The following is a 24,444-nucleotide window of genomic DNA, read 5'->3' on the forward strand; positions in this document are numbered from 1 at the left end:
TGGAATGTTGGAGTGGTGAGGCGGTGAATGAAAAGATTCGCCAAGGTTTTTGGTTGATTTGGCACGCAGCAATTTGGGTGATTTGGAATGCGAGTCATTTATTGTCCATTTATGAGAGAGAGATATACACATGTGGAGATTAGTGGGACCAATTTTAATAAGTGGATCTCACTGATGGGACCAATTTTAATAAGTGAAGTGAGATGTTTTGTTCTATCATATGATGCTTTGCACTGTATTTCTTTCATTTAAAAAAAAAAAATTGTATGCGTCTTGAACTTGTCTATTATTGTAAACAACGTATTCGTTTTATTATTTTCATTCACCTTTGAACAGTCTTAATGGTGGTATGGTTGAACAACCGGATGTGAAGTAAAGAAAGAATGCAGATGACTTAATTGGTTCATCGAGTGCGCCTGTTTCACGACCTTGCATCTGTGGTGGCAAATCTGGCCTCCCTATTAATACTGGAAATGTTACTTCCCAAATTGCTAGGAATGTCTATGGCCTCCCTAGTATGGGATCAACCAATACTACAAACAAATGGTCAGTTCTGAGATCTTCATATCAATCTTTATGTTCTTACTTCTAATTTTGTATCCGCGCTATTTCTCAATTTCCTATTCTTGCAGTTTGAATGACTTGCGTGGTCCAGATGGTAAACTTCCTGAGAAGTTGAGGAATGTAACTCCTCGCCACATTGAACAAGTCAGTAATGAGATTATGGATAAAAATCCCGATGTCCATTGGGATGACATTGGTAATATAAATAGTTGTTCATCTTTCTGATTTGTTCACCAAATTGGCAGTTCTTATGAAAACTAATTATCCTAATTCCTAATTCAATGTTTAATGACATTTTTAGCTGGACTGACCCATGCCAAAAAATGTGTCAATGAGATGGCCGTATTTCCTCTGCGACGTCCTGACTTATTTATGGGCTGCCGCTCTCCTGGGAGAGGTTTGCTTCTATTTGGTCCACCAGTAAGTGCAAACTTCTCTTACTGATGTTGTAAATTTCAAAGACTCTTCTCTTTCATCTGTCTTATATACTTCTAATGCTAGGGAACTGGTAAAACAATGATTGGAAAAGCCATAGCTGGGGAGGCAAAAGCAACCTTCTTTTACATATCGGCAAGCTCGTTGACTAGCAAATATGTATGTTTTGATATGTTTAAGCTTTAGCCGTTTATTTAATGGTTTCCTGATACATTTCTCTTAAAACTTCGCATTCCGTTTTCTAAAATCTTGTCTGGGATGAGTTTCTGCACTCTTTCTCAACTCATGAACTGATACTGTCAAATATACTTGTGATAGTGTTTTGAATACTTGATATTTGATGATAATTATAGTTTGGTGAAGGTGAAAAGCTGGTAAGAGCCCTCTTTGGAGTGGCCAGTTGTCGTCAACCAGCAGTAATATTTGTTGATGAAATAGATTCACTCTTGTCTCAGGTATGCTATTGTCATGGCCAATAAAGGCAACATTAATATTTATTGCTGTAATTGAGTTTCATCTATTAAAAATTTAAAGACATGAAATTTTCTCTTATTTATTTAATATGTGTAACTTGTTGCAGCGTAAAAGTAATGAGCATGAAGTAACTAGACGTATAAAGACACAATTTCTTATTGAAATGGAAGGCTTTGTCGGTGGTAACGAGCAAGTCCTGGTTATTGGTAATTATTGACCAATACACTCAATTTCTTTTTACTTTTCTTTCTAATTTACTCCATTTTTATTTTTCTAACTGTCTCCTTTGTTGAGTAAAAAGAAAATCTCCTTTTGTGATACTTTTAATAGGTAGATACTAAGTAATGATGGCTTTCGAAAATGTGATTCAGTACATAAGGCAAAACATTATGCTTTAACGTGATCGCTGTCACTCTTATGTATTTCGATTTTTCATTTTGTTTCTGTGTATTCAAATGTAGGAAAACTAGCCTATGTTTATGTTCATTTGTTTTCGTATTATGCAAGACGGTTTATTAAGGACCGTCTCTACACATTATGATTGTAATAATAATGGTAAAATTTATACAGGTGCAACAAATCGTCCCCAAGATCTTGATGAAGCAGCACGAAGGAGACTTACTAAACGACTATACATTCCCCTACCATCCTCAGGTGCTAATCATGATTCTTCATCTTTCTACAAATCCTTTTAAGCACACCGTCTAACTAACTTATTTACTTGGTATTTCAGATGCAAGAGCTTGGATTGTACGTAATCTTTTAGAGAAGGATGAACTATTCAAGCTATCAAACGAGGAAATGGAGATTATACGTGACTTAACGGAAGGTATTGACATTATGCCAGTTAATTACAGTATCTAATTTTTTTTTCATGGTTTCTGGTGATTTACTTATACTTGGTAACTTTCTTTTTAGGTTATTCAGGATCAGATATGACAAACTTAGTGAAGGATGCTTCTATGGGTCCACTGAGAGAGGCAATGGGAACAAGGTATAGATAATATGGAGTTGAAAAAGGAGGATATGAGGCCAGTAACTCTTCAGGTATGCAAAAGGGTACATGAATGTAAAACCTGACGAAAATTTCAAAAATATTTCTCAAATTGATTATTAACTTTGAAAAGATTTCTACACTTTGTGTAGGACTTCATGAATTCCATGGAAGAGATAAGGCCTTCTGTTTCACCTAATGAACTTGGCACCTTTGAGCAATGGAACAAGCAATTTGGAACCTTAGCAATTTAGAGGATGTCCTCTCATTGTATGGAGACAAAGCATCATATATTCTATAGTAACCTAGATGGGAATGGTCTTCATTTTTGTTGATATCTTTTTTGGCATTGTTTTCCTTGTGGACTTTTTCATTGTTGATACCTGATTTTCTTTAAAAGAAAATGGATTGGTCTAAGTTGTAAGGTAGTTGAACCCCTTGATTCGGTTACGAGGAAAGATCGACTGTGAAAACTTCGCACCTATAATATAACATAGTAAAAAAAAAAACTTGTTTTTTCTGTTGATTAAATATAAAAATTTAGGCCAAATGCATCATGTGATCCATTAAACTTTAATTACGTTTGAACCACTTGTGTCCTTTACATTTTTTTAATTCTATATTGGTCATTTATCTCTTTAATAGTTGCACTATTACCCTCCTAATGATTTATGGTTACAAAAACGACGATGTGACAATTTTGATGTTGAGGTGGCAGGTTCTATATTGAAAAAAAAAAAAAAACTGAATCCCATAAAAAAAATTATATCTTCTTCATTTTCACCCTCTCTACCTTCAACCTAAAAAGAACAATTCAAACCCAAAACAAAAAATTAGACCCAAATTTGGGGTGTTTAGAGAGAAGAAATGAGAGTAAACTTATCATCTCTATCTTCGACCTAAAATCAAAACCATTTTTTAATTAACATTAAAGATTAGACTTTGTAGTTGTGCTTAAAGTATACCCAATTCAAAAAATAAATAAAAACATTATTACATTTTCGGCTATCAAGTCATTCAAAAACCATAACTGAATAACATTGCAACGCATGATTGAAACATAATCAATCGACACTACAACATATTTAGGGTTTAGTAACATTAACATTTGTAAAATGTTACTAAATCATTTCAAATGTTACTATTTGAATTTCGTAATATTAATAAATGTTAGATAAAGCATATGTAACTAAAAGCATTTAACAACAGTATATACATCAATCAATTCAATTCACTGATTCAATTCACAAAACGTAAGGATACTTAATAATGGTATAAGTAGTATTGGAATAAAGTAAGGATACATTCATTGATTCAATTCATAAAACGTATATACATCAATCAGTACTACATTTTCAAGTCATTCGAAATTTTTTTTTTTTTGAGGGAAAAGTCATTCGAAAACATTAACACTATGTTAAACAAATCCTCGTCTAAACTTTTGTTAAAAAAATCAATGCTAATAACATCGCAACACTTTTTTTTTTAAAAAAAAAAAGAAAAATTAGCACACACAAATTGTCATCGAGGAGAATCAAACACCTTAAAGAGGAGCACACTCCCACGTCCCAAACCAATATCATCAAGTCAATCCAAATGGGTTAATAGTGCAACACGTATTGGAACATCATGGGATCAATTATCAAATTATTGCTTGGTCAAGTTTTTTTAATTCATGACAAGGTTCCCAGTTTGCCACAACTTTAAACACTTTCATGCATCATCTCATAAACAATAGTCGTTACGAAATTAGAAATCACAAATAAAATCATTGTTGCTCCTACAACACCATCACCAAGAGGGTCTTTTATTAGTACTTTTTTTTAATTACAAAAGAGGGCGTAGAATCTCAAAGAAGAAACTACATTAAAGGAACACTTTTAGACATGCAAGCCCCGAACATATCATAAAAAAGCAGAGCCTACTAGAGGGTGTCTATTACGGCGAAGAACATGTATCCAAATGAGATTGTTGAGAAAATGTGTCACATTCTTTGTGATGAATGGATTCATCGCTCGAGTCCTTGAATAAAAACGTATTGTTGCCATTCTATCGGGCCCTCTACCCTCTCCATCTATTAAACAAAGAGAGTACCATCATCTTGTGAGAATGGTAAAATCAATCATTAAACGAATTTAAATACAGTGTTAATTTGATGGTTATTAACCTTAGCAAACGAATTTAAATATAATATATACTTTATGGTTATTAACCTTAGACACATATATGAATCATATTCATAATCGGACACAGTCTTTTCCAAATCTGCATGTTATATATAAACTGCCTGGAAGTCCTTCAATTAAAATCTAGCAATTATTAGACAAGAGTTCTCGATGATAAGTTGATAAGGAGTTTACTCACTCATGAGTTCAACTCCTTATTCAGAAGTTCTTTAGACGTTTAAGTCTTGAGATCTATCCTAAGGATCCAACTCATCTAAATTTTTGTTAAAAAGGTGAACACAATGATACCCATGAAGTTTGGTTGGGTATGTATCGTTCATCAAATCATTCAACGTCATGTCATATTTTTATATGGGTAATGATTGTTTTTACGAATGACAAAGCCACGAAAGCGAAGAATAGAGAAGGTTATGTTTGCTGAGTTTTATTCCACGTGCTCCATGTATTCCGTTTTTGCCTTTTATTTTGACTTTGTTTTTTTTTTTTTGACAAATTTTATTTTGACTTTGTTATTTTTTATAAGTGTATTCTTGCGTTTCTTGCCCAATTAATTCGTACAAAATAGCACCACTCTTTTTATATTAATTTATAATAAAATAAATTTAAATGTTAAACAAATTTTGCTAACGGGTACCTAAGATTTATAAAAATAATAATAATATAGTTTTGATCCTCTTATTTTGGCCGACTGCAATTTTGGGTCCCATTTTAATTTTTTTGAGCAATTCATGATTAAGATCTTCCAATTTGACGGTGTGAGAGTATATTAGGTGATTCGAAATAAAAATGAGTGAATTTAGATTGAGTCGTAAAAAATCAATTTGAAGGTGAGATCAAATTTATAAGCAAATATTTTTTACAATTTATTTAATAGTTGATGTATTTATAAATTTATAAGCAAATATTTTTTTACAATTTATTTAATAATTGATGTATTTAAACTATAATATAGCCTAAATACATTAGTCACTTATTTTTAAATGTAAAGAAGACAATGTTTCAATTCTAAAGACCCTTTTTATATTGTGGTTGAGAAGTGATATTCGTACAATCATTTTTTAACAACTTTTGTGACAACTTTCTATTTCATACTCATATTATGTTTTTACTTTCTCTTTCTCTATTGTTTTGGTTTTTGTGTCAATACTTCATTTTCTTTGTAAATCATGGTTGTCTCAAAAGTTGTCATTGAAATGGTTGTTCAAATAACACAACTCATTGTGGTTTGTGATAGTATTAGATCCAGATCATTGAAATTGAAGAAATAATTTTCAATTACTTCCTCCATCCCACATTATTTTATTCATGGTTGTCCCAAAAGTTGTCATTGAAATGGTTGTTCAAATAACACAACTCATTGTGGTTTGTGATAGTACTAGATCTAGATCATTGAAATTGAAGAAGTAATTTTCAATTACTTCATCCATCCTAGATTATTTTATAAAAAAAAAATATTGTTTCAAAATAACTGACTCATTCACTTTTCAATGCAATATTAATAACTTTTTTCCAATTATAAATCTAATTGATATTATTTTAAACACTCTAATTTAATATATTCCATTTTGTATTTATGATAATGGTGAATACACCAGTACTTAAACATAAACATTTAAAATCATTTTTTCTATTATTCACCACATCTATTATCTATTAGCATGATAATGTGTAAAATGAACAAATAACTCATTTCAATATTCAAGTAATTTATTCTGCTTTCCTTAAAAAAAAAAGTAATTTATTTTGGTAAAAATAAGAATAAAATAGTAAAAACCAAGGGATAAGTTTGGGATCCATGGTCATGAATGACTCATTATCCACCATTGATAAGTTTCATTTCAAAGGCTGAGATTGATCTCATGATGGTGATCCGTGTGCTCTCTCTTTCAACCAATAAGCATTCACCCCTTTTTTTCTATAAATAATCTCTTCCTCCTCACATAACCCCTTTAACTCTTCCCTTTTCTCTCCATTTCTTTGAGAACAAATCATGTTAATGATAGATCTAAAGTTTACTATTACTACATCATGCATAAATCGTAACGCAGCGGTTGGTACTACAATGCAATATTTATCTACTTGTGATTGATGATATAACTAAGTTTAAAAAACTGTTATAAGATTATCACTTCAGCTTTGAATATCGCCTTGTACCAACCTACTGCTTTACGGATCTTGTGCATTAGATCTGAAGTGTATTAGTGTTTGTTTAAAGCTTTTGGTGAGAGAATTTAAGTTTTTGGAATGGATTGTTTTGAATGAATTTTATATGTTTATAGATTTTGATAAAGATTTGCCTATTCTGATTTATGTTTGATCTATAACTTAGAAATAAAATAGTGATGTGAATCCAAAGAAAATTGTTCTGTATTCCAAATGCTTAGTTTTGGAACTAGAAAGATTTTAGTCAAAATTTTCCAAGAATCGATTATGAGCGGCGTAAATTGTGCATCGTTACCTTATAAACTGGACCAATTTAAACAGAGATAGAGCCAGATAGGGGATATGTGTTGAGTATATTTTACATTTTGCTTTTTCATGCTAATGGCAGTAAGCTAGAACCATTGGTGGTAGATGTTGACTGCGTTGGTTGAACCATTGGCCGTGTTTCCTCAAGCGTTCTAATACTTAAATAGTCTATGTGGTGGTAACCAATGTTTTACAACTCGGGAGTTTACCTCAACTCGTTTTGCCTAGGTAAACTCGACTCGAGAACTCGTTCGAGTTTACCTAAAATTAAAATTATATAAAATTTATTATATGCAAGACATATATAAGCTAATCTGATTTGTAAATAGGTCAATAGTGCAAAATATGACTTAACTACAAAGGCAAATTATACCAAACTACCATAATAAAATGTTATGCTCAATTTAGCATCAAAATATAAAAATTAACGCAAAAAATCATAAGTTTCATAAGTATTCTATCCATAAAACCATCAAAAAAAACAAGTTTCACAAGTTTCTAAAGTTGTTAATAAATGGGCCAGAAAAAAGCGCCAATTTTTATTTAATTTTTTTAGATGTAAACTCGGTAAACTCGGTCGAGTTTACACGAGTTTACCGAGTGTTAACTTGGTCAAACTCGTCAAACCTTTCGATTTTACCAGAAACCGAGTTTACCTTAGAGTTAACACGATTTTGGTACCTAAACACGTAAACTCGGTAAACTTGGAGTGTTAATACTCGATTTGCGGAACATTGGTGGTAACCACTCTTATTGACTGAAAATCTGTGATGCAATGTTTAAACTCATGTGTTATTAAAGCATGATTATTCTGTGTCAATTTATCTCTTGTTGTTGCCTTAATTCTCAAGATTTTTGTTCCTATCTATTTCCTTAGCCAAGCTTTTGAGAAGCAAAAAGGTCTCTGGTGCCTGTTTTTTGCACAACAGGAGATATTGAAATTGACAATATACGGAATTCTAAATACATTCAAGCTCTTCTCGAACCATTTAAAGAAAAAAGATTGCAATCAATTGGTAAGAAATGTAATGCAGTTAATCCATGTATGGGAAAAACAGCTTGAGGACTAGTAGTTGTAATGGTTCCAAAAGTTTTTTCAACATGAAAAATAACAGCTCTCCGGACTGTATAATTATTGGAAGGCCTCAACCACATCCCATCCATACAAAGGTTGAAGGCAAAGTGCTCCTAATGATTTACAGCTTTATAATCATCTTTTGATTGAAGTTGTGTTTAACTTTAATCTCATTTACTTTCCATGCTATACACTCAAAATGGTAGTGCCCTCATCTTTTAAGTACTTAAAATGGCAGTGCCCTGATGTTTTAGGAACTATATTTATAAAGAAATTATTTTGAAAGCAAATTGTTTACTTAACTTGAGCTTATCTTATCTTTGGATTCATTTAACTCTGATATCTTATTTTAGAAGTTAATTAAAACACTTGACATATAGAAATAACTTATCACATGATAAGTGGAGATGGATATATAGTGAAAGAACTTATTCTATCAAAAAAATAATTAATTAATTACACTTTTGGTCCTCTTATTTTACTCATCTCATGAAAAGCAAGATGGTTTGGATTAATTTAGATGACAGATTATTGAACGCATCAACTGATTTTTTATGTTGCAACATTGGCATAGTGCCATTTAAATTCTGGCAGAAAAAAGTTATGTGAATAGGGGATGATACTGCAGGTTCCAAGAATTCATTTTAGTGGAGACTTGATGTCTTTGAAACCAGCAACAAGTAATGAATCTGATTGGTTTTTCGATGGTGTGAACTAGCGGTTGGGTTGTAGCCGGAGAAAAAAGATTTTGGAGCGGTAAATAGGTAGGTTTAGAGACACTAATGAATGTGTTTCCCAGATTATATTCAGTGGCTGCTAATAAGAACTTGACAGTTGCGGAAGCACGTTCTTGGCATGATGAATCATGGAACTGGCAGCTATTTTGCGATGTTCATTATTCAGTTAGGAAAAAAAATGTAAGTGCAAAATTGTTGAATATGTTGGCAGGAATATCTCTGATTAGAAGCGAACGTGACAAGTGGGTGTGGAAATACGACGTGTTGGGTGGTTACAATGTCAAAACAGGCTATATGGCTCTTTATCAGAGGAAGTACAATTCTGAGTGTAACGAAGACATGGGGACGACAGTGTTATTAGGAAGGTTTGGCGCAGTACTGTACCATCAAACGTGCTGATTCGAAGAGGGCTGCTGGATGGTAATCGTCATAGATGCTGCATTTTCTGCTTTAGAGCAGATGAATCCTGTCAGCATCTGTTTTTTGAATGCTCCTTTTCGCATTTGGTCTGTAGAAGTATACGGAATTGGTCGGGAGCTGAAAGGCCAATCCACTTCGGTTCATAAGTTTTGAATGGTTTGGAGGACTGCTTGTCAAGAAAAAATCAAAAACATACCTTCAACATCCATCTCATAGAAGGATCCGTTGCTGTCGGCAAACTCAGGATTCTCAAGAGAATGAACTTCAACTCCATCCCATCTAGTTTCTCTTCAGCTACATTCCGATTTTTCAGGGTCCAAGTCCAATGAAATTATTATTCTTTTCTTCCCGTCCTTTTGTTCAACTGCGACTGTTCAAAGGCGAATGAAAATGATAAAATGACTTTGACAATGATGGTCATCAAAATGAATAAAATTGTAAAAGTGAATGAGAAATTCTCATTTCGTAATGAGAAATCGATTTGTAAAACCATGTAAAGAGGACAACGAATAGAGAAGTTCAATCAAAAACAGACAATTAAAAATGATATACATGTTAAAACTAACAATTACAACGGTCTCTAATTCTCTATAGTGTTAGAATATTTTCATTCAAGACCTCAAAAAACTAATAATTACCTCACATGAATCATTAAGCATAAGTAAATGAAGAAAAGAATTATGGTTTCATTGGATAGTGAGACACTGAACTAAGAGTGCAGCTGAAGAGAAACTAGCTGGAATGGATGCTGTTGGTATGTTGATATTCAATAACACTTTGGTCTTAAGTTAGTAACAAAATCTAATTGTATTAATACATTATTCTATCATTATATTCAATTTTCGATAATCAAAATAAACACAGTCTTCTAAGTTTTCTCTCTCAAACTTTCTCACATTTCTCATCTTCTCCCCCAATTATTTTTAAAAAATTTATACTACTAGTATAGCCTATTATATGATGCTATTTCACTAGGAATATCAACGTAACGTGGTCCGTCATCATTAACACTTTCATTTGGAATCATATAATAGGAACATTGGACCTTTGTCTTTTATGACAAAAAAAAAAAAAAAAACCCTTTTAACTATGTCAAGTGTCAAGTATAAAACCAACAATAGAATAAAAAAAAAAAATTACTCTTCTCATTTTTATTTTTCCTTCCAAACATCCAAAAATACCAAAATACTCTAAGCGATAGTTAAGTGTCATTTAATAAACTTTTTAAATCGATTAAATGTAGATTAAATTTATGTAGTACATTTGAGTTTTTTTATTTAACTAAAGTATTCTTTTTAAACTTGGTCTCCCGTAGTTTAATTTCTGGCTAATTAAATTAGACCATCTATAATGGGGAGTCCTTCCCCTATTAAGCACCATCGTAAATAAGCACCCCCTTTGTAAATTAATAATGTCAACAATGTATTTGAATTTATATTGATGATAATGAAACTTGACTAATATTTACCGATTTCAAATACCATTATTAAATATTGATAAAATTAGAGACTAAATTTAAAGCCGGTTTGGATTGAGCTTATTTTGAGTTTATGAAAAAAAATGTTTATGCAAATAATTAAACATTTATGTTAATTCATAAGATTTTACTAACGAAAATTGTATATTCATAAGTTGTTTTTTCATAGACTAGCATAACAAGCTTATAAATAATACATTAATGCTTATTTATTTGTATAAGTTACTTTGCATAAACTTTAAAATAAGTCAGTCCATACGGAGCCTTAAAAGATTCCCTTAATATTTAGATTAAATTTTGCCAAAAGTACACACCCTCTGGTCATTATTATAAACAAATATCAATATTTTAAATTCATTCATTAAAAATGTAGATTTTTGTTTATAACGGTGAAGGATGTACATGTTTAAATGTATTTTTGCACCTCTAATTTAGTCGTTTAAATATCGTAACTAAAAAAAAAACAATTAAACGTAAATGAAGTTGGAGGCGCGAGAAAAGGGTGAAATAGGCGGGAGAAGAGGAATCTGACTCACTCATTCATTCACTTCAGATAAACAAAATTCAAATTTCACTTCAATTTCAATTTCAATTTCATTTCCATTTTCTTATTCACTCTCTCTTCAATGGAAGAATCAGCGAAAAAGTGTTGTTGGAGAAAGGAAGTTGATGAGAATCTGAAGCGACTTCACTCTCTTTTGTTCGGCGCTGAAAACCACCGCGATGCAAATGATTACTCTTCCGCATACATTCTCTCTCTTCGTCTTCTCGGATTTCTCGATTCGCATTCTCATTCCGATGTCGATGAAGCTTTCATTCAACACATTCGGACTCAAGCCTTATCCTATCTTCATACTGCGAGAAAGTCTCTTACTCCGAGCATTAACCGGTAATTAATCGTGTTATTAATCAACTTTTCATTGATTTTGAGACCTGTTTTTTCGGTGATGCATTGATCGTAGTTTATTGAATGAAATTGTTTTCAATTTTATGATATGTGATTTGGTTAGGTTTTTTTTGTTTTGTTTATTGAATTTTATACAATTTGATGAATTTGAGAGTAGTTTTGGATAAGGTAAGGTTGTTATAGCTTCTGATTCTGAAGCACTTACACAATCACCGGATACGACACTGACACGTGGAATCCAGTAAAAATTTAAAGAAAAAGAAGAAGAATTAATTGAATGTAATGACAGGTGTCGGTGTGAGTCCTTCCATCAGAAGTGTCAGTGCTACAGAGGAGGGTATAGTAGTTGAACATGTATTCGACGGTAATATTTTAAGAAAATTGAACTGATTGAATGTAATTGTATGTGTTGATGTTGTGTTGGTGTTGAATACTAACATTGACATGTATCAAACACTAGACGTGCATTTGATATGAAGTGCGTTGGTGTTATTTAGCTTTTGGTGAGATAATTGAACTTTTTTGGAATTAATTGTTTATGATACGTTTTGAGAAAAAAATGATTGAATGTGATTATATATCAGTTGATCTTGTGTTGGCGTTGAACACTGACGCTGACACATGTCAAACACTAGACATGTATTTGATCTGAAGTGTGCTGGAGCTATATAGCTTTTTGTGAGAGAATTGAATTTTTTGAAATTAAATGTACATGTTTTGGTGTCGAACACCAACTCTAACACGGGTCAGATCCTAGGCATGCCCTAGAAACGCCTTTGGTCTGAAGTGTGTCAGTGCTATATAGCTTTTATTGAGATGATTGAAATTTTTGGAGTTAATTGTTTTCAATTTTATGCTTTACGTATACACTTGTAATAATTTAAGAAAATGAATGCAACTATACGTGTTGATATCTTCTTGGTGTCAAACACTCACACGTATCACAGAAACTAGATGCCTTTGATATGAAGTGACAGTGCTATATATAGCTTTTTGGAAGAGAATTGAACTTTTTGGATTGAATTGTTTTTGAATTTTATGATATATGTATATTTGAGTAATCCAATGTGGTTAAATTTTTGCCGTTTCTAGAGTTTGATAATGATTTGCCGAATCTGAGAGTTTGATAATTTTTTGCCGTTTCTAGAGTTTGATAATGATTTGCCGAATCTGAGAGTAGTTGTTGAACATGATATATATGTATTCAGTATTCTGTTATAGTTTGAATGTTTGATATGGAAGGCATGTTTGGATTGACTTCATTTGAGCTTATCTATTGACATTAACACTTGTGAGACTGTTAGTGAGAACTTATAGAGATAGATTAGGACATGTCCACAAGCTATTTTCAACTTATTTTCATAAGCTCTCCATAATAGCTTCCGAGAACAACTTATAGTTTATATAAAAACAGTTTGACTTTATTTTACCATTTATTAAAGAAATAACTTGTACAAAAGCATTTATATGATAAGCATTTATGCCTTTGTGCTATAAGCACTTAATTAAGCTGTTTACCCAATTTTGAGAGTAGTTGTTGGATAAGTCATGGTTGTTGGAACAATGGAACATGATGCATCTGTATTGTGTTTTAGTTTGCTATATATTTTTTTGAATTTGAACCTATATATTATATATTTGAGTAATAAGATCTGGTTAGAATTTGATAAGAGTTTTGCCGAGGTCTAGAATAGTTATTGGATAAGTCAAGGTTGTTGGAACTATGGAAATAATATGTGTATGTATTCTGATTTATGTTTGCTATATAATTTAGAAATTGGTTAGAACTGAACTTGTTGTCAAAACTAAGTGGTGTGTTTTGGTCCTATTGGAGAGGTGAAACCAAAGAAAGTTTTACTATTTTATGATATCTGCTGCAGGCCTAATGCTAGTTTCGAGAATCACGATGTTTTGGTTTGTTTCGTTTTCTTCTTCAATTGTTGTTGGCTAGTGTTTGATGGTAATTGTTGGATAACTCAAATTGACCTACTCTTAGAGTCTTAATTACTTTGAGAGCAGTGTAATGTGTTTGCATTTTTTGGAAACTTGCTCAAAATTTTCCAAGATTCGATTGTGATGTGTTCATTGTGCAGTGGTAAACAGGGCCAATTAAAAACTCAAGATAGATCAAAATATCAACAGAAATAGGGCCTAAAGGAATATTTATGATGAGTACATTTTACATTTTGGTTTATCATGCATATATGGTGTACATTTTACATTTTGGTTTATCATGCATATGGTGTAAAGTAGAACCTAGGCCAAAAAGGGGATTTAAGTTTTCCGGCGTGAGCATGCTGTAACATTCAGCGACAACTTGAGTGCCATTTATTTGGCAAAGGGTCAAGTTAATCATGAGAGGAGCAACATATTTACGTGAGGCGCCACTTTTTGGAGGAATGAGCCTATTATCGAAGGCAGACATATTAACTAAACTACTCCCAAAGAGAAACTTCATCCATATTTTGGACTTGATGAAATAGGTCTAAGTGGCTAGAAAGTGGCAGAAGTTGAAGGTGCTTCTCCAAAAGTGTTGATAGGCAGTGGTGATTCCGTTATTGTCCATAGATGTTGACCATGTTGGGTGAATCGCATCTTCTTTGTTTTAATGGCAAATGTTGGCAATTAGTTGTTAAATTAATATTTACGCCTTCATCCGGGTTTGAATCGCATCCTAATTATAATAGTGTTTTTTCTTTCCTTGATTTTCTATCTTCTACCTAGACAGTCTATGTGGTGGTAACCAATAACCATTCTTAGTTACTTTGAGAATCTGTGATGCAATGTTACTTGATTGATATCAACTTCCTCTTATGTTAATGCCGCGTCAATTTTCCTCTTGCTGTTGCCATGTTTCTCAAGATTATTTTTCCTATCTATTTCCTCAGCCGAGCTTTTGAGCAAGCAAAAAGGTCTCCAGAGCCTGTTTTTAACACAACAGGAAATATTGATATTGACAAGATACGGAATTCTAAATACTTTCAAGCTCTTATCCATCCATCTAAAGAAAAAGATTGCAATCAATTGGTAAGAAACTGTACTGCAGTTGTTTGAACTCTATTAATTTTGGTAATTTTAGATTCTAGAGATAATGATTTTCGAAGTTATCCATATTGTCTTTGTAAATACAGGTTGATCAACTGGGGAAGCAAAACAAGACTGGAAGAGAAACATCAAAGGAAGTGGTGCAAGCTAAGTTAACATCTGTGTATGGAAAAAGCAGCTTGAGGACTAGCAATGGTTCCAAAAGTTTTTTCAACTTGAAAAATAACAGCTCTGAGGACTGCACAATTATTGGAAGGCCTCAATCACATCCCATCCATACAAAGGGTCCTGGTGTCTCGTCTGTTTTTGAAGTTGAAAGAGAAGAAAGAACCTGTCGAAACACTTTTTCGATAAAACGTGCACACACAGAAAACAATAGCCCCAAAGTTGGTTATTTCAAGTCACCATCAAGCAAGGAGGAAGTTAATCCCGATATTGCTGGCAACGAATTTGTTACTGCCAGAACGAAGTTGGTATGATTATTTTACCTTATTCGTCAAATTTCACTCTCTATTTTGTTGACGACTATGGAAAACTGTGATGGGGTTATTTCCTGTTTTTTGAACTATTAGTATTTAGATTTTTTTTCTGTCAAATTTGCTGCGTATGTTGTATTTCTTTCCACTGATTTAATGTGTTTTCCAAATACACTAATTTCCTTTTATGTGCTCATTATGGGGAATTTTATCATCCATTCTGTATAAGGAAATACCCTTAAAAGGTGAAAACAGCAAATTCACTGTGTTTTTTAGTGGTTATCAAACAAAAATTCTAGCAAGAGAAATAACACTCTGTCAGTCAACTTCAAAGTCAATATGACAGATGTTTTCCTTATGTAATTTTATTTATTTATTATGTAGAAATGCTGATGGCATAATCTTATTTGGGCAGGAAATGGAAGCAAAGCAAAAGCGAGGTGCAATGGGTTCACCCAGTGCACCTGTCTCACCACAATGCGACAACAATCCTGCTAACAGGCTATACGGTGGGAGATCATATGGTGTTTCACGACGAGGCGTCCGTGGTAATTTTGTGCCCCCTATTAAATCCAATGGGAGCAATATTGGAAATATAACTTCCCGAATAGCTGGCAACAAGGGTGATGATTCTTTAGATGAGTCTACAAAGAAATGGTCAGTTCTGAGATCATCACATTATTCTTTATGTTCTTACTTTTAACTCCTTGTCCACACTATGTCTCAAATTTGTTCTCCCTGTACGTTCTAAAATTACAAATGTAAATGTCTCAAATTTTATTTTAGACAGTGTCTCATAAGTGTTTCGATCTGACAAACTGCTGAGCATCAACTGTAACTTAAATTTCTATACAAGTCTGTACTAATTCGAACTAAAGTTAAGCTTGTGATGCCTTTCTTTATTCCCCGTGAGAAAATTGTCAAGAGTCTATCTGTTTTTCGCTCGTTATTTTTAATTGAGGTATTATAGGACTAGTCTGTTTTACTTTCCTCGCTTTAATCCTTTAATGTCTTCCTCATACGTTGTTGATTTCACGACTGATTATTGGTTGGATAATATATGCACTTTTCTTAATATGCTTCATATGATTGCAGTTTGGAAATCCTGTGTGGTCCTGATGGTGAACTTCCTGAGAAATTGAGGAATTTAGAACCTCGCCTCATTGAACATGTTAGTAACGAGATAATGGATAAAGATCCCAATGTACACTGGGATGACATTGGTAATATAAATAGTTCATCTTTCTGCTTTGTTCAACAAATCGACAGTTCTTACTTATGAAAACGATTTTCCTGATCCAATGTTTATTGACATTTTAGCTGGATTGGAGCATGCCAAAAGTTGTGTCAATGAGATGGTCATATTTCCTCTGCTACGTCCTGACTTATTTATGGGCTGCCGTTCTCCTGGGAGAGGTCTGCTTCTATTTGGTCCACCAGTAAGTGCGAATTTCTCTTACTGATGTTGTAAATTTCAACGACTCTGGTTTTGATCTGTCTTATATTATATACTTCTAATGCTAGGGAACCGGTAAAACAATGATCGGAAAAGCCATTGCTGGGGAGGCAAAGGCTACCTTCTTTTACATATCTGCAAGCTCATTGACTAGCAAGTGGGTACGTTTGATATGCTTAAGCTTTAGCTGTTTATTTTGAAGGTCTGCTGATACATTTCTCTTAAAAAATCATGTTCTGTTTTCTAAAATATTTTGAGATGATTTTCTGCAGTGTTTCTCAACTGATGTCTTTACCAACTCATGAACTGATCCTGTCAAATTCTAAATATCCTAGAGACAACGTTTTCAATACCTAATATATCTACTGATAATTATAGATTGGCGAAGGTGAAAAGCTAGTAAGAGCCCTCTTTGGAGTGGCAAGTTGTCGTCAGCCAGCAGTAATTTTTGTTGATGAAATAGATTCGCTCTTGTCTCAGGTATGCTTGTCATACGCAATAAAGGCAGCATTAACATTTATTGCTCTAATAGGTTCATATTCAACTATTTGTGGAAATTTTTAAATAATTGAGTAACAAATGATTTTCATCTATAAAGGTTTTTTTTTTTTTACCAAACATCTATAAAGAAGTTAATGACATGTAATCTTAGTGAAAAAATTATTATGCGTGATTTTTTTTTTCTTATCTATTTATTTAATGCATATAACTTGTTGCAGCGCAAGTCAGATGGTGAGCATGAATCAAGTAGACGGCTAAAGACACAGTTTCTTATTGAAATGGAAGGCTTTGACAGCGGTAACGAGCAAGTTCTTCTTATAGGTGATTGTTGAGTCAATAGGCTCAAATTCTTTTTATTTTTCTTTTTAATACACTCATTTTTAGCTTAGTAACTGTCTCCCTTGTGATACTTTTAATGGGTAGACACCAGATAACAGTGACTTTTGTTAAACAATATTTATGAATTAATCTTTCGAAAATGTGATCAAGTACGCAAGGCAAAACATTAGGCTTTAATGTGATCACCTCCTCACATTATGATTGTAATAAGGGTAACATCCTGATAGGGATTTGGGTGTTATGGAGTGCTCAAGTCCCACTTCAAGTAGTATGGGATGTTCGGTGGAGTATTTAAGTGGTTTGATTCTTTTCCCTCGGTTTTTAGCTTTTAAGGGAGGCTTCCCCAAGTGCTTGGATGCTTATCACATCCTTACTCATACATAATCCAACCTATTTGTTACCTTTTTGCCTTATTACATATTATAGGTGTTGTCTCTTTGGTCTACTCTTTGTACAATGGAATGAACATTTCATTTCATGCTTTAGAACTAAGATTGATATTGTTATTAGTTTGTCCTAAGTGTCATATATTACATGTATTATGGTAGTTATGATCTGAGTAATTTAGAGATTGAGGCCAAGAAAATTTTCAATTGACGGTCGCAAGTCTTTCTCGCATAAACTAGTTCTGTCGTACTATTTGTTAAAAAAATTGGGTAAAATTTATGCAGGGGCAACAAATCGTCCTCAAGAGCTTGATGAAGCAGCACGGAGGAGACTTACTAAACGACTATACATTCCCCTACCATCCTCAGGTGCTAATCATGATTCTTCATCTTTCTACAAACCCTTTTAAGCACACCATCTAACTAACACATTTGCTTGGTATTTTAGAGGCAAGAGCTTGGATTGCACGTAGCCTTTTAGAGAAGGATGGGTTATTCAAGCTATCAAATGAGGAAATGGATATTATATGCAACTTAACCGAAGGTATAGACATGATTCCCGATAATTACAGGATCTTCTGCATAATAGTTTCTTTTTCTAGTTTTTTTTTTGTTTTTTTTGTTTCTGTTTATTTACTTTACTTTTACCTGGTTACCTTTTTTTAAGGTTATTCTGGATCGGACATGAAAAACTTAGTGAAGGATGCTTCTCTGGGTCCCATAAGAGAGCAAATAAGACAAGGTGCAAAAGTTGTGAACTTGGAAAAGGAAAAGATTAGACCAGTAACTCTTCAGGTATGGAAAAGGGTGCACAGAACATAAAAATTTCAAAAATATTTCTCAGGTTCATTATTAATTTTTAAAGGTTTTCTTCAATTTGTGTAGGACTTCAAGATTTCCTTGCAACAGGTGAGGCCTTCTGTTTCACCTAATGAACTTGGCACTTACGAGCAATGGAACAGACAATTTGGAAGCTTAGCAATTTAGAGGAATATGTTCTTATTGCATACACCATGGAACAATTGGATTCATTATCTGTGTGGATTACAATATAAGTAGTATTGGAAATTAAAACGCTAACAAAGTATTGAATCAGAAAATGTCACGGTGCTGAAAAGATGGATTAGAATTGCATGAAAGTCGAGTAGCTCGTTAATGCAGAATCATAGCGCAGCACAAGATGCATGATTTACTCAGAAAAGATCATATAACCATCACAAATGGTGACTAGTTCTCTTTGGAACATTATATGCGTTTGTTTTATAGCAACGAAATTGTAAATATGGATTTGAATCTAATGTGTTCAAACAATGTAATATGGTTGAACAATGTGTTTGTTGAATTAAAAGGAATGTGTTTTTAATCTCATTAGATTCTAAAAGTACAAAACTTCAAGAGATTGATCTAGTGGTGAAAATAATCCAAACATCTTTTTTTTTTCTTCCCAAAATATCATTTGCTCAGGTTATAGAATCTAAACCATATATCGGATTTTATAATCCGAACAATGTAAGAATTGAAAGCCAACCTAGAACTATACTGATGTTTGTCCAGTGCTTGTAAATATATGGTTCGGCAACTACAATCTGAACACTTTGGATAATAGAATCCGAACGAAATTGATGTTTGTCCAGTGCTTATAAAACATCACATATTCTAATAGATAACTTATGTTATCAATTAGCTTATTAGTTATTCAATATAAGTTTATTTGTTATAAGCTAGTTTATCAGTATCCACAATCTTTCCTCAAACAAACACCAAGTTAATATACTTATATACAATGCTTCGATTCCAAGAACTGTCTACTCACCATTCAACTAATTTGTTTTGCTAAAAATAAAATTAAACGTTAAATAAGCTAGTCATCCATAAAAATATAGTGAATTTTTATTTTTGTATAAAAGATGTTTTCACCCTCCCAAAATTTCATGTCTTGTTTTTGGTCCATAATTGCTAAATTATATTTATATTCATAACAAAGTTGTTATTCTTTATGTCCATATATTATAGTCAATGACAAGTTAAAATTATGTCAATTAAAGACCAAAAAACAAAACGTTATCTGAGGATAACTATAAGACAATAATAGATTAGATAAATTTCAACCAGGTAAGTAGGGCGTTTTCAGGGTCATCGTCCATTAATCCGTGTCTTCAAGCGGTCGCGCTCCTTCAGGACGGAGGCTAAAGTGGACTGCATCTCAGACTTTGCCTTTTCCAAATTGCGGCCTCTTTGAGCTGAAGTTTTCAAATCAAGCTTGGTCTGGGTAACCACCTCTGCCAACACATTGCATCGGTTATTAAGCTTTCTGATCCTCTCATTCAATGATTGCATGCGCATCCGGAAACGCTCATGCCGTTCACACCAATGCTTCTCAGTGGATTCCTCGTTACCTTCTCCACCAACAGAAGCCACGACCATATCAACAAGTTCATCTTGTCTGAGGGTGGGGTGAGTGACTCCCTGCACCAACATTTTCTTCGCCCTAGCAGCGTGGCTCTCTTCAGTAGTAAGAGGTGCCTCTCCAGCCGATCCTGCAAAGAGAGAAGCAAAGATAAACATAAAAACACTAGCAAAAACACAATTTCAAGCATGAAGAGATGCAAACATGAGTCTCATATTAGTAAGGAGGAGCACGATATTACTCAACAAAGAAGTAATAGCCTCATGGTTGTGCTCCCAACAAAGGCACATCAAAACAGACAAGACAAAGGTACATGTTCAGTCACTTGTGTACCACACATGAGTTGCCATTATTAATTACATTTTCATTGGTCATTTCTTACTACTTTAACAGTATCACAACAAGCAGGTAACCGTCCCCTCTCCTACTAAATCTAGAAGGGACTCGTTTGGAGGCATGTCTTACCTGAATTTTGCTACATCTAAAAGGTTTTATTTTGGAGGCATGTGCTCTCACTCGTACTCCCTCCAAACAACACTGTACCTTCACTTGCTTTTTCCAAAAAATCACACTCCACATGACCCTAAACTTCACCTTCTCCAAAAGTTATACTATTATCTTTTGCATAAAACAAAGTGTGTCACACTAGTGGCAAGAGACATTCTTCTATAGTCACAAACATAAATGAATAGTGTTTGGTCACACACATAAAAAACTTTTTCTCAAAATACTAAATCATTTTACTATCAATTTCTTTTTTATTATTGAAAAATCTTTTGATGTGTGCGTGCCCATACACTATTTATTTATGCTTGTGACCATAGTAGACTTTCTCCTAGTGACAGTAAGTCTACACGTGAATAGCAAATTTAGCCGGTGTAGCATAATTGGGAGCTTAGCAAACTTACTTGGTGGCAATTTTTATATTTTTTTAAAAAGAAAAATGAGCTTGTTTGCAGAATTAGAAACATACCATGTAGTGATCTTCTACTCAAAACACTACTTTCCTGATGAGGCTCAGATTTGGTATCTGCATGCATAGGTGTCCCAGGTCGATCAACATGTACTAAGGAATCTACATCCCTAGAGTCATAAGTCTCATGTTGATCAAATTCAGAAGCATCAGGTTGATCAACTATAACATTATCTACTTGCCTCTCAGGTTGATCATCAATAACATTCTCTACATGTCTCTCAGGTTGATCAAACATGTCATCGTCTTCATGCCCCGGCAGATAGTTGATTACCAACCTCCCTTCATTCCACAACTGAAGCTCGGCATCAGATAAAAACTTTTGGGCAGTTGGTCCCCTTTTTTCTTTTCTTTTCATGTCTTTGGGTGGTTGCCACATTATTTGGTTCACATCTACCTCCTCAAGTTCTTCAAATTGTTTGTGGGCATAATGAGGTGTATGATAATGTACGACACTCATACAACAAATTGGTGCCAAAAGCAGCTTGTACTTTTTTTGATCCCTAAGTTTAGGACGATGAAGATCTAATGCATACGGCTTCCATATAATTTTCTAATGAGAACAATTAAAAATGAAAAAATTAGACTAAGCAAAAGAGCTTTGAAATTCTATTAGTGAAGAAAACAATAAAACTTGACTTACATCCTGAGTAAGATTGTTTAGTATTTCCCTCACTTTGGTTAGGTAAGTGGTTATGTGGTTGTGCGAAATTTGATCCACTGCCTCCACAACCGGAAGCAACAAAGGTACTTGTTGCCTGTCCAAGTTTAGGTCTATTTTGATAGCTGCTTTCAAGTCTGGAATGCGGATAAGAAAAAACGCCTGTGAAAAGTAAAATTTCATAAAACTTAAAATGCAGTTGAGAACAGCAAGACTGGTTTAAATAGATTTATATAAGTTAAGTTCAACTTGTTGTCCGCTTGCCTTCTATTCATGTGTAATTAGTCCTTAATATTAATTACGAGAAATAAAAAAGAAAGAAACATAACTAGTCCAACTTACCAATACAACCCAAAGGTTGCCATCGATTGTAGATTTTTTCTCATTAACCTTCCACTCGCGAATACCATTGTTCAAGAATGCTAGAAGAGCTGCACCCCATGCATAGTTGTCAACGTCCTCAAGTCTTTCAATAAATTTGACAAAATCTCCCTTTATATGGTACCTGTTACCCATAGGCATCACAAAGCAAGCAATTAACACCATTAAAGCTGCCTTCACCCTAGTATCAGTGTCAACATTTGTATTTCCTGCCAGGTTCTTCAGGTCCTTAATACTACAAGATGTGTTTTTGACGATGCCGAATACACGTTTGAATGCCTTTGTGTCATTGGAAGCGATCATAATTGGTGTGCCCCGAATGGGCAAACCAGTTAAGTACAAAATATCTTCCAATGTAATAGCAAGCTTATGTCCGTTGATGTTGAAAAGATATTTCTCACAATCATAGTAATTTAATAGTTCCTTCACTAATGGAACTAGCAGGTCTGGTTTTTCAATTGGAAGTATGTCAAAGAGACAAATATTTTTTCTATTGACCACCTCTATGATGTCTTGAAGAGATCTGTTCAAATCAAAAATGGTTGGTAGTTTGCTACATCCATAGGTCGCCATCCTTCTTGGATTGATTTGAAATCATGAAAAACAATATTAGAAAAAAAAGTCACACAATTGCAAAACTTTAGAGATCCTAATTAAGTATATCACAAATTGCTGCAATTAAGACCTTACACAAGTTCTTTAGTTTATTATATATCCTTTACACTTACATGAAACATGGTAGGGTCATGCGGATAAAATGTTGTTTAAGAGATCTTAATCACACAATTGCAAAACTTTAGAGGCCAAAAGTAAAATAATTGTTTAATATAGCCATCATAGGCTAAACTGCATTTTTCGACCCTTAAGTTTCAAAATGTTGCGATTTTGACTCCTATTAAAAAAAATGAATATTTTGCCCCTCTATTATGCAAAGCCAATGAGAAGACGCCACGTGTCCCAAAACAGGGGTCAAAATTACAACTTTTTGTAAATATAAAGGGTTAAACTAGCTTATTTCCCTAAAGATAAAGGGTTAAAAAGAGCATATTTTCATAAAGTTAGAGGGTCAAAAGAGCATATTTTCCTAAAAAAAATGGCAAAATTTTCTTTTTTTTCAACAGGGGCCAAAATCGCAACATTTTGAAACTTAGGGGGCGAAAAGTGCAGTTTAGCCTAAATCCACAAAACCATCATCATCCGTTAGTTTCAATAGTGAAAATAAAAAAGGTCCTTGCTATAAAAAATGGTTCTCCAGTCTATACAAATGGCTTAAAGTTCCACCATTTGTCCCAAAAGCTCAAGCAGTTCCAACATAAACAATGGATGCTTGGATAGCATGTTCAATACCATTTTAGGTAAGAAAAATAGTCCTTGTTCAACACCAAAAATAGTAACATTCATGCATGCATGTAACATAATCTAAAAGAAATCGCACTATATGAGCTTCAAAAACACATAATCATAAAAGTTACATATTTTTACACAAATGGGTCATATTTTCATTGTCACTAAAATCTTAAAAACAAGAATCAATCAATAAACCAGTGACTGATAATTCAGAATAAGTTAGGGTTTAAATGAGAAATCATCATGATATTTAGTTTTACAACAACATCAACAACAAAGGAACAAAACCTGAAGCAGAAGTTGGACTAAAGAGGGAACGCTGAAGCAGACTGGATCGCTGAAGCAGCAGTGATTAGCAATGTATAATGTGTGACTTTTTAGTTCCTATAACAATAAATAGTCTTTTCCGATCTTAGGAAAAAGTTGGTATACCAAGAGTTACCGTAGATTTTACCATTCTCTCCATTTTCTCGGTTTGGAAAAATAAACACACAAAATATTGAAAAAGATAGAAAATAATTAATGATGGTGGGACCATTTAATATGAACATTCAATATCTAATTGGTGTTTATCTCTCCAAATTGTATACTCCATTTATTTTGATAAATGGAGAAGATCTTGCTTCGTATACTAATATACTCCATCTGTCGCTTAATATTAGCGCCTATTATCTTTTTAAGAAAAGTTGGTAGTATAATCAATGTGTCTATTTTATATATGAATACACCTAAAA

The 24,444-nt window shown here is 33.3% G+C and overlaps 2 protein-coding genes and 1 pseudogene across 4 annotated transcripts; 2 read left to right on the top strand and 1 right to left on the bottom strand.

The window, feature by feature from the left end:
• The first annotated feature begins 340 nt into the window (after nt 1-340).
• Nucleotides 341-2,876, top strand: LOC146913407 (ATPase family AAA domain-containing protein FIGL1-like; annotated as a pseudogene). The gene is made up of 10 exons (XR_015013469.1): nt 341-546; nt 633-760; nt 866-984; nt 1,066-1,158; nt 1,353-1,454; nt 1,580-1,679; nt 2,044-2,127; nt 2,207-2,302; nt 2,392-2,520; nt 2,620-2,876. The product of XR_015013469.1 is annotated as an ATPase family AAA domain-containing protein FIGL1-like (transcript).
• An 8,393-nt stretch (nt 2,877-11,269) lies between these two features.
• LOC146913408 (ATPase family AAA domain-containing protein FIGL1-like) lies at nt 11,270-19,309 on the top strand. The gene is made up of 13 exons (XM_085716564.1): nt 11,270-11,720; nt 14,627-14,765; nt 14,870-15,256; nt 15,675-15,916; nt 16,355-16,482; nt 16,580-16,698; nt 16,784-16,876; nt 17,094-17,195; nt 17,435-17,537; nt 18,227-18,310; nt 18,390-18,485; nt 18,609-18,736; nt 18,827-19,309. Exons 1-13 carry the CDS (start codon nt 11,458-11,460, stop codon nt 18,926-18,928), a joined length of 1,986 nt encoding a protein of 661 aa, XP_085572690.1. The 5' UTR covers nt 11,270-11,457; the 3' UTR covers nt 18,929-19,309.
• A 542-nt stretch (nt 19,310-19,851) lies between these two features.
• LOC146913409 (uncharacterized) lies at nt 19,852-24,136 on the bottom strand. Of its 2 annotated transcripts, none has more exons than XM_085716566.1 (5): nt 23,999-24,136; nt 22,325-22,937; nt 21,965-22,144; nt 21,322-21,874; nt 19,852-20,478 (listed from the first exon to the last, which is right to left on the bottom strand). In XM_085716566.1, exons 2-5 carry the CDS (start codon nt 22,934-22,936, stop codon nt 20,075-20,077), a joined length of 1,749 nt encoding a protein of 582 aa, XP_085572692.1. In that variant the 5' UTR covers nt 22,937; nt 23,999-24,136; the 3' UTR covers nt 19,852-20,074. The 2 variants fall into 2 exon arrangements, with proteins under 2 accessions (XP_085572692.1, XP_085572691.1); XM_085716565.1 differs by having other exon boundaries at nt 22,325-22,940; nt 23,999-24,098.
• Nucleotides 24,137-24,444: the final 308 nt, after the last annotated feature.

This window comes from Medicago sativa, chromosome 6 (genome assembly GCF_051527215.1).
Source record: "Medicago sativa cultivar Bolivia chromosome 6, Bolivia_mono, whole genome shotgun sequence".
Classification (NCBI taxonomy): Eukaryota; Viridiplantae; Streptophyta; class Magnoliopsida; order Fabales; family Fabaceae; genus Medicago; species Medicago sativa.